The sequence below is a fragment of the Pyrgilauda ruficollis genome, unplaced genomic scaffold (genome assembly GCF_017590135.1).
Source record: "Pyrgilauda ruficollis isolate IOZ18807 unplaced genomic scaffold, ASM1759013v1 scaffold11, whole genome shotgun sequence".
NCBI classification, from domain to species: Eukaryota; Metazoa; Chordata; class Aves; order Passeriformes; family Passeridae; genus Pyrgilauda; species Pyrgilauda ruficollis.
This window is the reverse complement of record NW_024509210.1, coordinates 12,273,552-12,289,774: the sequence shown is the minus strand read 5'-3', so window position 1 is coordinate 12,289,774 and position 16,223 is coordinate 12,273,552. Positions and strand designations below refer to the sequence as shown.

General features: G+C 34.2%; 1 protein-coding gene across 6 annotated transcripts in view; it reads right to left on the bottom strand.

Annotated features, from left to right (window-relative positions):
* Window positions 1–16,223, bottom strand: part of PPP3CB (protein phosphatase 3 catalytic subunit beta) — a 46,962-nt gene that overhangs the window by 17,907 nt on the left and 12,832 nt on the right. For all 6 annotated transcript variants that reach the window (XR_005955625.1, XR_005955628.1, XM_041473520.1 and 3 more), the window contains exons 3-10: window positions 15,868–15,992; window positions 13,695–13,806; window positions 12,699–12,844; window positions 7,378–7,517; window positions 7,202–7,279; window positions 7,009–7,103; window positions 5,378–5,503; window positions 3,352–3,429 (exon numbers count right to left, since the gene is read on the bottom strand). Coding sequence is in view for 4 of the 6 variants with exons in the window: in XM_041473520.1 (XP_041329454.1) it covers window positions 3,352–3,429; window positions 5,378–5,503; window positions 7,009–7,103; window positions 7,202–7,279; window positions 7,378–7,517; window positions 12,699–12,844; window positions 13,695–13,806; window positions 15,868–15,992 (900 nt within the window). In the remaining 2 variants the exon portion in view is untranslated. The remainder of the gene's footprint in view (window positions 1–3,351; window positions 3,430–5,377; window positions 5,504–7,008; window positions 7,104–7,201; window positions 7,280–7,377; window positions 7,518–12,698; window positions 12,845–13,694; window positions 13,807–15,867; window positions 15,993–16,223) is intronic.

Below are 16,223 nucleotides of genomic sequence, written 5' to 3'. Positions count from 1 at the left end.
TTTTCCATCCCTGCTCACTAGCATGGGGCTTCCCTGTGAGGGTACAGACACTCGGGCACAACAGTCACACTTCTCAGACCACAGCTGTAAGGACACAGGCCTTCTGTGGCACAAGAGTGGGTAGACTTTCCACCCTGAACACCAAACCAAATAAAAGACAAAAGACAAAGCACGTAAGGGCAAACAACAACAACAAAACCACACAAGACAGAAAAGGTGTAATGACAAAGAAAAAACAGGGGCAAGAGACACCCTTTGTAAGAACACAATGACAGAATCTTGGGGTATGGCAACTACCTACCAGTCCACATAAACAAAGCAAAAAAGCCAGGAACTGCTGAGTAAAGCTTTTTTTAGACAAAGTTACAATTTTAACAGACATCAAACTACAAAAGTGGCAAAACAGGTGGCTCAGGAAAAACTTGGAATAGGATAGTATGAAACATTCAATTTTTACTGAAAATAATTTTCTTGAAATCTTTACTTCTAATTTTTAAAATTGTAGAAATTTTTGCTTTCTCTCTTTGAACACTGCTGAATAGCCACTTGAGAATCAAGAATGAGAAGGAGGCTCTTTTACAGTTTGAAAAGCTCAGGGCTAAGGGGGACATGAAATATTTCTCTTTAAGCTCCTCAACTTTCCTTCTACCTACACCAATTTGCAGGCTTCACTGATGCCAAGCTGTAATGTGCCAAATGGAAAGACTTCAGGCAGTGTTAGTCCCTGTGCTCTAAAATGAGAAAGGTTGCTTTGGGGTGTTTGGTTTGTTTGAGGGGGTTTTGTTTGTTTGTTGGGATTTTTCATTTTTAGGGGTTTTTTTGTTTTGTTTTGTTTTGTTTTGAAGATGATTTCTCATTGCCCTGGCCCTCCAGAAGCAACACAGCCAAGGCAAAAAGCCAAAGGCATTACTCCAGGCTGCAGCACTGCACTAATATGGCCATTGAATCCTGATTACTTAGAGAATGGCATCTGCTTGCAGAACAATGTCTTGATTACATCCTAAATTAAAGGAGATATGACAAAGAATTTCCCCATCTCTCATTCCCAAGGCCTGCACAAGAAACAAATTCTGGAATGCTGGCGTGTTATGCCCCAAACATAATTTTTGGAAACATGTCTATAATCTAATGCATTCCGAAATATTAGAAATATTCTGTGGAACCAACAAATTTACACAGAGAAAAAAAAATATTATTAGGCAAGTAGTAGCCAGAAGAATATTTCTGTACAAAACTATCTATCCTGTGATTTCTGAAAAACAAGGGACAGACCATGAATTTAGTAACTAGGCTTCTTTTTTCAATTTGCATCCAGCCAGCTTCAAAATTTACAGGGAATATCAAAAAGAACTTTTTTTGACATCTCAGTTAAGAAGACGAAATGTACTAAACAAACCAGATTTTGGAACATTTTACAAACACATTCCATGCACAACCTTAAAAAACAGCTCATGAGGAAAGTATTAAAGAGCAAGACAGACAACTGGAAGCTCCCTACACATGCAGGACCAAAGATAAAATTTTAGAAGTAGATAAAAGAATGAAATTCTACCAAAGGAAAAAAAAAAAAGAAAAAAAAAAAAAAGGAATGAAAAAAGGAGGAAAAAAATTCATGCACAGAAAGACAGATGTCTTGAAGCATGACTTCTCATAACAAAATACACAAGTCTTTATAAAATTCCCATTAAAATGGTTAATAATCATAAAATACTACATAATAAGTCTCAACAGAAAGGTATTTTCTCATTAATACTTTATACTGTCAGGTTCTGTGAAGTCATATTTCAAAACATTCCTACTCTGTCTGGTCTGTACCTTTTTTATTGCCATATATGAGTCGCTCTTCAGATGGAGAGTCCAGAAAAAAAGGAAGTGAACGATGGAGAAAAAGGTGAGTGAGACAAAAAAAAAAAAGATATTTAACTTGGCAGTGGTAATAAAGAAGGAATGGAGAAGAAATATGAAAAAATAAAATGGGAAACTGCAACACTTGAAAATGCATTCATCAAACAAGAAGTGGAATTGTTGAGAATATTTAAAATTTGACAAATAACAAGTGAATGCTTGAAAGTCAACAGTTAAAAAAAAAATCCAACCACATAGAAAGATAAAGCATAGACAGTACCTAGGTGGCAAAAGAGATGCATCAAGCAAAGAAATTGTTAAAGGAGACAGAATAATAAAATAATTCAAATTAAGAAACTACAGACAAGGCATATGCAATCAACTGACAACTACAACTACTCTGGCAAACATAAATCCTAATGCCTCAGAATACCACCACACCCTGCTTGGTACAACTGCTTTATGTTCAGCTTAGTAGATTTACTTGCATAAAAAACAGGAATTGACTGTTGGTAGGATCACTTTTTTGACACTTCTTCCACGTTTTCACATTTTTGGCAATCATCTAAATAGCAGCAAAGTTGAAGTGGCTCAGAACCAATGCACTCCAATGGAAAACACACAGCTGCTTAGCACAACACTATTCTGCTATCAAATTTGAACACAGTAATGCTAAGAACGGGGTTGTGTCTCTAATGTCTTCATAAATGATCCTTTCATGTTCCTCAAAGGCTGCTGAAAGTTTTCTTCCTCCTCCCCTATCAACAATTCACCAGATCAGTTCTGTTACTGGATGAAATGAAGCAAGTCTGAAAAATGTTTAGGTGTGGCATTAAGCACTTCTGTAAAAAGCCCAACAGAACTAAGTGTGATATGCTAGGTCTTCATGTCAATGTTGCTTCCTAATCATCATGCTACAAACTTCCCTTAACAATCTACAGTATCACAGCTTAAGAGACAAAAAGATGTTGTAATTCATTACATGAATACACATGATACAATGTACATAAACAAGTTGTCCTTTAAACTCAAATGCAGACTTAAACTTGCATTTCAGACTTTATTTACAGTACTTTGGCATAAAAAATATTGTATCTGATGTTCATCAACTGTTATTGAAGGGCAATAATTAAGCAATGTAGTGTATTAGAATACATTTATTCTAAATAGTAGAAAAGTTAGTATGTTTCAGATTTCAAGGGCCAAGACATTTGGAAAATTTCCCACTAGAAGTTTGTTTTATATTGAAATCACATATGAGGATTTGCGAAAAGTTTGGTTTAAATAAGAATCACATATGAGGATTTGCAAAGGTTACTATTACTGCTTCTTGATCCCAAAAACAAATGCAATTCCTTTCTCTGCCCCAACAAAGCATTGTTTTCTACAGAAAAAATTGAAGGCAATTTTGTTCAAATGCCGGGCAATATTACACCAGTCTAAGTTAACTATTGTTTACAAGTTATTACCATTAGGAAGATGTACGTATCTTAAAGTAAACCCTACCGTCAAATTGATCTTCTCCCTCTGTCATCAGCTCATCATCAGAGCAAATGCTCAAAACATTCACCAACATTTCTGTTACTGTATAGGAAAAAACAAATCTTAATTCATTCTGTGTAGAATTTAAAATATTTCCATGTACACAAGATATAGCTAGTCACCAGCAATTCTAGTGAATGAACTTCTCATACCACAGCCATCACTCAGTAACCTCATTTCAAAATAATTCTTGATGTGAGCTGTCACAGAATTTAAAAAGCTCAGAAAAATAAGCAGCTATAAATTATACAACTAAACATTAAACAATCAAACAACATGAACACTCCTCTCTAACAAAGAGTTGTTTTAGATAAGAAGACTTTTCTTGTAAATTACTGGTTTTATGTTAAAAGTCAAGTAGTTGAACTAGTTTTTATGCAAACTTTACCTAAATATGAAAAATTTTGACTGCCCAAATTCTGGCTTTAATTGAAAAAGCTATTCTGTTCCTGATAACTGCAGGCATGCAGCAGAAGTACTCAAGCAGAAAAATATTAGAATATAAATATGGGAGTTTGTCTTTTCAAACTTCCCTTAAATATATCAGCATAGTGGATACAAGCTTTTTGAGATGAGTTTGTGTATTTTTTTTTGTCCTGGAATACTCTTATTCTGCCACTCAATCTTTCCAACATATATCAGACTCTTTCTTAAAATATTCAAACCTTCCTCTACATGGAGCATTCAGAAACCTCTCCAAAAGGCAGTTGGTTAAAAACCCTGTAAATTGCTGCCTACATTTATTCATGACTAATTCATACAACCCCAGTTTTATCTGCTACGGTTGTATTCTTCATTCTTGGGATTTACTCTCTACTGTAAAAAAACCCCCATATTATTAAGATTTTTGACCTGATCAATGCAGACCAGACAATATTGACATTAAATCCTTCATCAAAAATGGAAACACACATTTGTCCAAAGGCAAGGCTACCTACAAGGGCCATGACTCCAGCAGTCTGAAGCACTGAGCAGGGCAATGAAACACCCACACACTGTTAAATAAGCTGCTGGATGCCATTACCAGCAATGCAACAAAAGCAAAATACACAGTATCAACCCTTTGCAGTTGAAAACATTATCTACTGCACAATCAGGCAAGAGAGATATCAACAAAACTTCTTTCAAATGTCAGGTCCCTTCCTTAAAACATTTAAAAAATTTGTTGAGTGGGTTAACCACAGTAAGAAGTGTCCAAACTATTTGCATTTAACTGCTCACTAAAGACAACAGCAAATCTAGAATTCTAGGGTTTTATGTCATTAAATATATAACTGCAGTAAACCTTAAATTTATTTTAATTTATTTTACTTGAATTAAATTTAAACTACATTAAAAAGAAATTTTCAAAGAAATATAAAGGGCTCTCCAAATCTTTTTATGAAAAGAGCAGTTTCTGTCATAGAAGGATTTTAAACAGACCCAAATAGCCTCTAACCTCGTTCCTTGCCAACTGAGGACTACTTGGGGCCCCAGTGTCCTAGATTCAGAGTTATCTCTAGAGGGAAAAGGAAAGAAAAAAAAAAAAAAAAAAGCAGGATCTGTGCTAAATTACCTTTTTTACAAGAAAAAATTATAATTGAAACACTTATCACCAGTGAAGGTCAATCTGTCAATCTGTTACATCCATACAGGAAAGTTAACATTTTACACAAACATCTCAATATAAATTTATAACTACACAGGATTAATAATGCATATAACTTAGCATTCTGTAGAATATGAACAATTTAAATATTAACTTCAAATGCCGTTCAAAGGTACTACTTAACAATGGAGATTTACACTCCCACTGGAAATGATAATTTCTGTTAACATCTTAGCTATATTAGATGCAGTCTAACTACCTTGGATTAAACAAGTAAAGAAACCAACACATAAATAATGCAATTCATCTTTCATTGGTAAATATATTTTAAAAAACAAAAATCCTCCCAACATTATTCTGGGAGAAATAAGAGATATTAGTTGATGCATAAAATCTACTAACCTTTTTCTCCAACAAATGGCAAAGACCATGTGAAAACATCCATAAAATTTGGTAGCCAGTAAGGATGAGGAGAACAATTGAACTGACGAATATTCATCACATTGTTTTCATATTTTAATACAGCAGCTAAAATGAAATTCAGACATTTTGAAAAGAATGTTTAAAACTTTTGAGTACCACAAATGTAAAGTCACAGGCTTAGCTTAGATCTATTTATACTTTAGACTAAAGAATCCCAAAGGTATTCCATTCTCTTTCTTTCACATTCCATTCTCTTTCTTTCACAGTATTTACAGACAGGTAACTAATGGAGCACTTTGGATTTTTACTGTGTATATTTTTCACTCTAAGGTACTGTTATATGTCAATACAGTACTATCCTATTTTAGGTCTACAATCAACACAGATTTTTAAAAGTCCTGAAAAGGTATAATTTTAGTAACTTTAACAAAACTAACTCAGAACAGCAGTATATTCAATATAAGCAAATTCAGGTTTTATTCTTCATATGTGTCTTCCCATGCTATAAGCCTGGAGTAAAACCATAGACATCTTGAAGACAAGGGAAAAGAGAAAGCATAAAGAAAAAAGACAGAAAACCAGAAGCATTCTAAAGCTAAACAAGTCGTTGACCACATTTTTCTATACTTACACTTGCATCAGACTGGGAATAGCTCATGTGAAAAAGGGTTCTATGAACACAGTATCCATAGAGACAGTGAAAAAACTTAAAAAGCCAGTTGAAGATATTTTTACTTCCCCTTTACTTTGCAATCAGTGAAAGCAACAACAGCTCATCTTTTCCTGTGTACAGTTATGCACCCTACAGAAGTGGTATGGGCTGGGGGTGGTTCTTTATAGGTGGGTGGAAGAAAATGCAATGTATTTAACAGAAGAAAGGTGTTGGCTTCAAAGGAACACTATTTGAACATTTGGAGACCATTCATTCATCACATACTTAAAACGCCTTACTTTAATAACATACTTGAATTTCAGCAGGCTTTATTTTTAAATTCTGTTGTTGAACTTTATTTTCATCAATGAATAATACTAATTCACAGCTAAGCTCTTCTCTGTAATTCTGACTTGCAAATCTTTCTCCACACTATTAAACATACTTTTCCTGTTCAACTCCATCTTAGCAGAGGATGGACAAAAATGGATTTCTTGTTCTATACTTCCTTCTTAATATTTCTAATGGTGATCAATATTTTGATCGCTACTTCCTCTTGATTTCCCATATGTGGCCATTATGGGAATTACAATCACAATTAAGATGCTCAGATGCCACAATCCACAATGCAAACCACCTTCCTTGCCCACTAAAGACAGTCAGAGGAGTGAAAACTCATAGCACAGGGAAACCTTGCCTGACTGGATAACATCAGTAGATTTAATCACAAGTAGTAAATAGCAACAACTTTCACAAAGGAAACCTCTGACCACACTTACACTTCAAGGTACTCCTCTTACAGGAAGCTGTCATTTATGGCTCTTCTTTATAACTTTCATTAATAGATTTTTACTTCGTCCTTTAGTTTCTTAGTTGGCAAAAAGTGGTTGATATTAGATTATCTAGTTAGACAATTTTATTTTATTATAACATACAATTGCTAATAACAAGTTCTTACCTTTATTATTGTAGACATCCAGGTAATTAGGTGCTGAAAAAATTGTTATTAAAGATGGGAACCCTGTAGTTTGACTCTTCCTGTACATTCTATAACTGTAAAACCAAACAAATTATATTACATCTTAGAGCAAATAAGCAATTAATTTTAATTTTACATTGCGACTATTTCCTTGAAAATACAAAGTACTCACCCCGCATCTTGTGCTTCATGTGCTCTAATGATTGACAACAAATTATTATTTTGCAAAAATTCACAAACTGCTGGATAGCTGTGAAATGAAAACAATTATGAGTAAAAGACATCCTCTTAAAATATTCAGGAAGAGTCACTACTAAAACACCCACCTAGATCACAGCATACTCTCACCTATAAAAGTAGGAGCATCCTCTGACTGTGTTATGACTGAAATGCTCTGGTGAATTTTCATTTCCAAAATCTTCTGACGGATCTGACCACAATAAGTCACACATTGGTCCAAATGCTGGAGGTTCTTTGAATCTATCTAACTGTTAAGAAAAAAAGGCAACAGCACAAATACTCTTTAAATATTAAATTATTAAGTTTTACACATTTGTTAACCTACATATCCATCAATACCAAGCATTTTTAGAATAAATCCCAACCATATCACAGAGAAGTATTTTCTGTATAGTTTTTCCTCTCCTCCTCATGAAATAAGGCACAGGCATGCCAAAAGAACCAAACCTGTTAAGAGCAATAAGATTTATTAGTTGTAAAAAGAAGGGAGATAACTTCCAGACTGATGGATATGTGTAATACAAGGTCAAGATACAGACAAGGAACAAAATGATCCTTTCTCATGCACATGCCACATCTACCAATCTGGAGATACTACCAGGAATTAGAAAAGAGAAACAGTAAAGAAAACAGGAATTATGAAAGAAAAGCATGAATAATTAGCACCAACTAGAAGAGACTAAATATGTATTACGAAACAACCCTAAAAATCCAAACCAACAAAAGAAAAAAAAAACCACCCTGAAATACCCGTCTCCATATGGATCATTTAACAATGTAATGAAGATGCGACTGGCCCAGCTGTCTAAGGTTTTTTCATACAAGCTTTATTTTTCAGCTCTATCCCTGATGTAATTGGCCATAAGAATTTTGACAGATTTTCTCTAGGCTTCTGTCTTGCTGCTTCTTTATTGATTTTCACTTGAAACACCTATTTTAGCAGCCTGCAACTTTCCTAGTAACCACAGTCAAAAGGGGCAGAAGGAGCAAAGTGCATTTGTTAATGTAAAAGGAAAATGCCCTGCTTAATTAAGTTACAGGCAATCAATCTCTGATGTCCCAGAAATGAAAGCAGATATCCCAGGTTCAATGTAAAGTTTATTTGGTCTTTATGTAGCTGGAGTTTGTTCACAAGATGATTTTATCCAAGAAATGTAGGAACGGTTCTTTGATGGACAGTGCATTTATCTCACTTCACTTCCCATACCAAAGAAGATGACTTTGATGGTACTAGAGAACACTTAACTCTTCATGACAGGCTCGAAGGGAGGTTTGGTGAGCACCTGGTGAATTTGAGTCTAACGGTCCATAGGAATCCATTCAAATATGGAACCAGCAGTAGTGCCAAGCTCTCTCATGCCCTGGAAAATCAGAGCTCCCGAGGCTGCCACCTGTAACATAAGTGGAGAGGTCCAGATCTTTACAAATTCCTGCCAGATAATGGTAAGGCAGGTATTAACTGAAGTTGTTGTTGGAATTTATTCAATATTAAAATCCTGTGGTTTAACATTTCCCATACTGGATGATAAACCTGGTATGGAGTATTTCTTCCAGATTGAAGAAGTCAGTCCATCAACTTCTGCAAGTACCTGAATTTCTGTAGATTAAACCATCAAGTTTCTAAACCTCCAGCATAAATATGGGTCCAGAAGCTAATACAGGCATTCACACAAGGAAGTTTCAACTGTTTGCTGATTGATGTTTCCTGCAATACAGAAGGCTGAAAGTCTAGAAAACATTTCTAAGAATTTTTCTTTAGTCTTCAAGTATTTTCCTTATGACTTTGGCCAAATCAATAGAGCCATTATAAATAAAAGTTCTGGCTGCCTGCAATTAACACACCTCTTTCCCAAACTAATTCTTCATAGCATTGAAACAATAAAGCAGCTATTTCCTGAAGTAAAGTCATTTCATAAAAAACAAATATACTTACATACACTTATATATTACATACACTTACTTACACAGACATCAAATCAGTTTCTTCTTCACTAGACAGTCTACTAGTGGCACAGTTCTCAGGATATCTCAAAATGTAAGGAAATGTCACTTCAAGCTACTCAACCCAGACTACATATATCAAATCAAAAGAATCAATTTAAGGGCTTTCCTACTATTGGCACAGCAAGTAAGTTAAAGGACACAAGTAAATTCAAAACACCTGTTACTGATTTAAGTATTTCTGAATGTACATTCTTACTACAGCAAAAGAGAATCTCAATACAAACTGGCTTAACATTTTTCTAAATATGATTAAGGTGACTGAGAAAGACAATTTTCAAGAATAAGAATCAATACACCTGACGTTGAAACAGAACTATGTAGTGTATTTTTTAATGTACTGTAAAACATTTAAATCTAAATTATTTTCAAGGTACTATGCAGTCAGGACAACTAAAGTGACATGCATTATACCTCCACATGGATGTTGTAATTCAGAAGCACCAAAACCTGAGAGGCAGATTAAGGTACAGCAAATTAAAACAATTTTACTTTTGAGGCAAAAGACCTTCACAGAAGTTTCACATACAGACACCAGTTTTAATTAATCTGTCCTAATTTTCTTGAGAACTATCACCTAATAAAGCCTAAAGAACAAATTTGACCAAGTCTTAGTATCACCAAAAGCTAAACGAAAGAGTGAGCATCTGCTGTAAATGAGGAAAAAAAATTTTTGTCTCTCTTTTTTATAGTCCCCATAATATTACCTGGATACTTCCTTCTTTCTAAAATGCTAGGTTTAAAATTGACAATTCCTGGCATTTTGTTTCAGTAGAAGTCTGGCAATATAAATGAAATCAACTAAACATCATCTCTAAGTTGATGGACATGTGTTTGAAAGAGACACTCTTTACCAAGACAACCAGAACATTCATGGAATTCATATTCAGATGTAAAAATCAGATTACCACAAGTTTGACAAATTTCCATTTTGGCAGAAATATGAAGCATCTAGAACAACCTTTCCAGTTAGGATTCATTGTCATGCCTAGTATGAAAGCAGTCCTCTTCTGGAAGTAAATTTATGACAGCAAAAATAATAGTTTAAATTGTGTTGTTTAATCACCTTCCTGCATAGCAATACTGATGAAAGACTTCATCCAGAAGAAACTGCACCCTGCATAGAATTTTTCTTTATTTCTTAGGTGATTCCTGCACTATTTATAGAGCTGTGATTTCCCTTTTATGCTAGATAATTATGCCCTTGCAGCTAAGACCTCTCCTTAGTAAGAACTTCTGCTAATAAACCAGAAGGCCTGAAATATTATACAATTGTCTTGATTGCTTACAGAAGTAACTTCACACACCACACTTGCATCCCAAGCATATGATTTTTTCCTAGATATAAAGTGAGCATTTCACATCACCCATCTAATTTAAATATGTTTAAAATATCAGTGCATGCCAAGCTCTAATGCAGCTATTGAAGCCACTGCTGATCCATGACTAGCCCCTTTTTAGATCACCAGATGACTTTTTAAAAAAGAAGAAGGCCCAAGGACCAGTTCTATTAACACTGCCTTACATTTATAAATGTGTTTTTCATCAGAATAAAATACAATGCAGATTTTCATATATGCATATAAACATTTCAGCCTAATGTAGCCTTGAACATTATAGAAGCATATCTGAAAGAACAGGCCAAGACAAGAGAGCTACCTTTAAGTTAAATTTACTTGACACTGTGAAAACCTGATCAGCTGCAAGATTGAGACTAGCAGAAAAATTAATCACAATCCTGTTATGAGAGTGGCGTTCCAAAATGTTTTTCCAGAATATGTTTTCTTTATATTACTTTCCAAAAAGCCTTGACATGCTTCTTTTCATCTGCATAGTGAGAAGTGTTAAGGCTTTGTGAGAATGGCACTGTTTAGTCTCTTTGCTTTCTTACTTTCCTTTCTCTGCACAATGCATTTGGATTTCTGTACACATTAGTATTTGCTCTGACAATGCAATGTGCCTCAGTACATTTTCCCACTTACACCACTGATCTTGTAAATACACTTCCTCTCTGTTTCTACCATTTTCTTCTCCTCTCACATCACTCTGCTTGGCAGTGTAATATCTATAAGTGAAATAAACTGACATCTGAGGCTCTGAAATGGTCCAATCATTACAAAAAAATCCCTAATGAATAAATACAGTGAATTCAGAAATGAGATTCAACTGGATGGCCTATAAATTTGAGGAAAGGGAGCGGTAAAAAAGAAAAACAAAGCACAAATAAAGGAGAAAATGCTAAGAAAATGAGAAATGTAATTAATGAAGATAAAAAGACAAAATAGGCTGCAATATATACTTTTATATACTATAAAAGCAATTTAGGAGCATGCTTTTACTTTCTCTCGGACATTTGGATCTTTTTACAAACATGCCCCCATGTACCTTCTTCCATATGTGGATAAACCATGGTTTTTCTTCCATCCTTACCTATAATCCCAAGGCTTCTTAGAACCACCTACATATATTTTAAACTGAAATCATCTACATTTTAGCTGTTCCTAATCATAACAGGAATGGTTTTGATTTCCAAGTGCAGCAGTCAAGATGTCAGCTAAGTTAACTTACAGAAGTCTAAAATGAGTATGCAAAAATGAAGGCAATGGAAAATTCCATTTTGATTGAAAATTCCCATCTGTTACAATCTCCACCTGACAAGCCATCCATGCAAGTAGAAACCATGTTATCATAAACAGATACCTCATATCATCACAATCTTCTGCCCTTCAAACTGCACACCACAATTTAGTGTTTCCATTGTGTAATTTAAAAAAAAAACTTTTAAAATTCTTCTTATTAATATACTCAGCACATTCACCTCAGTGAGAAGTACTCCTCAACTGTTACTCAAATGCCTACCAAATTTGCCCTTTTAAATAGGCAATTTGCTTTTAAATAGAAATCTGAATTTCTATTAAATACTACAATATCTCACTCTGTCAAAACTAAAATCCACATATTTAAGACAGTAAAAAAATTTTCAAATAAATTTGAGAATAACTGAAACACGACATTAGATATAGTAAACAATTTTCAGACTACAATTAATTTCAGCAAGTTTTCTCCTGGAAGCCATGAGAACACTAGCTCTTATCTAGAAAGAAATACAACATATTATTTTGATTGGATATGAAACTCTTCACATTTACTACCTGCCTCAAAAAACAATGTGGGGATTTTGAGGTTTCTTCTTTGTGTGTGTTTTGTAACAGTCCCAGCTGCCCCAATGAGGTCCACTAATGGAAAATGCACTAGATAATCCATGAGATTTTAATTATGATACTGCTTAGCCTACATTTCAGCCCCTGATTTACACTTCAACAAGAGACAAGAACAGAAAAATACTGACAACTTCATAAAGACGACTTTGTATAGCATCATATAAATACCTCTATTTCCACTTATTTTCAAATACACAAAATACTCACTCTCCTAATGTCATCTAGTGTATTAATTTCTGGTGAAAGTCCACCATGAACACAAAGAAACTGTTGATTTAAGAGAGCAGCAAGAGGGAGACAATCAAAAGCTTCCATGCAAGCATCATAGACTCTTTCAGAGTACTTTATTTTACCTGCAGGAAAGAAAATAGAAATCATTAAAAAATCCATAATATATGGATGAAGTACTCTGGTGGATCATGGTTATAAGAATATATATCAAAGTGAATGCTTAAAAAAACCCAAAACAATGAGTATTTTGGGGTTTAAATGAGCATTTGCAAACACCTAAACAGCAAGCATGTTTCTAAGACATATTTTCTTCCAGAACTGTAAACTGTTTTCACTTTTTCTGTTGTCTCAAGTGTGAAGAAACAATTTTTGTTTTTAAAAAAATCACTTAATATTTTTATACAATTATATGGCATACTTCAGTATAAAATACTACTAAGAAATTTGTGAATTCTCATCCACAGTGAAAAGCTAAGAACAAATTATAGATTAGATCATTTTTACCCACATCAAAGAGAGTTTCATCAGGCCAAATGATCCATTTATCACAGGATCAATACTTATACAAGCCTTCAAATGGAGAGGTAGCTTAAGTCACCAAAGAGTTATCTTACTAGTATAGCTGAAATCAATCCTCCAAATGGAAAAATTATCCCACAGTAGGGACTTTTTTCTAGCTTCACAACACTGCTCAGCAAGTTACTCTACACTCCTGACTACAGCAAAATTATCTTCCTCTCCAGGACTTCAAAATCAAGATTGTTGCATCAAAATTTACTCCATAATGTATATTTACAGCCAGCACTCCTCTTGCACTCCAAGGCCACACTGAACTGCAAGCAATTCTACAGAAGTCAATGGAGTCTCCAGATGTTTGCAAGGCCCTAATTAAACTAATCTCTCAAGCACAATGACAAACTATAGATCAGCAGGTTGAAAGTAGCTAATTTTACATTCTTAGACAGTACTTACATTCTTGCTTAAAAGTAAAATACTCTGTTAGGTGTCTGCATTCATGGTTGCCTCTCAAAAGAAACAATGTGCTTGGGTAAAGAATTTTCAGGACCCATAAGTACAGCACGCACTGTTGAGAAAACAGGACAACCAGTAAAATACACTCGTTTATATGAACTTTAAAAATTATTTCTGAGAAATACTGAGTAAAGATGTTAACAGTTTCAAAAAGCACGTACTGCTTAATGTGCCATTTTAAAATAGCACTACTTCCCTGAATCCAGTTCTGGACATGAGTTATGCAAATTGCTTATTACTTTTCCTAATAATAGCCACATAGAATACTAGGAAAAAAATTATCTTTGCTGGATATTCAATAATAAAATAAACTCAGCAGAATTAAACTGTAGAATACTTTCATCTAGATGAATACTGTATGGTTTCTGCCTAAAATCTTGTATAATATATGATTCTAAACACTGGCATAAGAAGAAAAGCAGACATTATTAACAGAGACTGGAAAAAAAAATCCCTGACAAAATAATTTCCCTTAAGGTTAGATACATCATTTGGATATAATTTTTAAACTACAAACGGACAGCGTAAATCATCCTCTCCCCGAACACTGGGGAAGCTGATTGCTTTTTCAGTGTACAAGCAGCAAAGTCAAAGAATTATAGCAATTTTCCATCTATCATTATTAATGCAACATCAGCAGCAAACCCTCAAAAAGGTAAGAGCTAAGAGGATGCACAATTATTTCAGTTTAGAGTCTGTTACCACCCAGCAGTCCCAAATGCCCAAAACGTATTTCAAATCTAATTCTTGTATTTTTAACTGAGCACAAAAATCTCAAAACCCCACAAGTTTAGGACTTCATTGAAGTCACCTACAAGCTCTTATTATCATTGTTCTTAATCAATACCAGTACACTGAAGCCACCATTACTCCAAATTATTTTGCATAGAATAGCAGAATACATGAAAAAGGAACAAAGAAAACAAATGGACCCTTTAAAAAACACTGCAAACATTGCGAAACACATCAAAGACTTTAACTGTGAAGTTTAGTTAAACTAATTACTGAATTTTTATCTTCTTAGTAAAAACATGCAAAATTAATCTTTGTTCAGAAATTTTTTGAAGTGTAGTGGTTGAAAAGCTTTCATACCAGGTTTTGAAATATTAACATATAGAGTTGATATGTAAATCCATTTTTCAAGGACAACTGTATTACATGTAATCATCAAGAACAGGCAAAGATCAAATTAATAAATAGGGAATATCAATTGAAATTTTTCCTTAAAGATGACTTTGAGGCAATCACTCTTGCTGCGTCTTCTGTTGGTCTACCATCTCTAACAACCCCAAAATGCATTGTGCATGCCTTTCACAGCACATACCCACGTATTATCAGAACCACAACATTTTAATACAGAAACGAAAGAACTACACTGTGACTTTCAAGACACTGTTTCAAATGGCATGCTATTCCATTAGATTTAGTATCTATGAAGAGATCCCAGGCTGAGGCACTTCCCAGGCTGGTTACAGAAGAACACTTAACTTAAAAACTATGCTCTGAAACTAATCGATGTGAATATGTGAATATCTTTGAAATGTAACACACTTAAGAAACATGCTGAAAATAAAAAAATTATTTGAATTCAAAGTAACTGAAAAATTAGTAGCAGAAACACAGGTCATCCTTAGGGAATATCTGTATTTGCTCTAAGAATTTTTGTAAAGAAAAATATTAATAATTATTAAAAACCATTTGATTATCTAAATAAAATTAGTTTCTTTTCTAAAAATAAACAGATAATGATATTAAACAGAGGATAATATTATGAATAATTGAAAGACCTTGCAGTCATGACTCACCTGTTCTCCACAAACATACAAACATATTACCAGACAAGCAGCAGTATGCATAATAATGAAACAGAATTCAACTTTTAGAAAAGCAGCTAAAGAAAGAGGAGAAAAAATGAGTAAGTCTGGCGATTTCAACAGGACAGTCCAAACGACTGGTCAACATCCTCCTGTAAACAGGCCTTTGTCACAGGAGAAGGCACAGCAAGGAAGAACGCATTCAAATGTTAAAGCAGACCTAAAACTTCGTTTGAAAACCTAAGTGAAAGTTTGCTTATAAAAAAATTAGGACAGAACAGATTAATATAGTCAGTTACCTCTATACTAAAATAACCTCTGTCTACATAGTCACCGAGGAAGAGGTATCTTGTGTTAGCAGGTGATCCTCCCACTTCAAACAGCTTCATTAGATCAAAGAACTGGCCATGAATATCACCACACACTGCAAGCAAAAATTTTGTTCGAATTAATTTAAAAAAATCTAACGGAAAAGTCACCATGTTATAGTTAACAGCCACAAAGTACTTCTAATTAAGAAGAAAGACAGGTATAAAGCAGGAATAACAAAAATTTTTGATGGTTCCCCCTTTGCTTTTCATTAACATCTGGTCTTCACTACCTGTGACAATATTGATGATATAGCTCTGAGTCCTGGATATTGGGGGGTATTCTT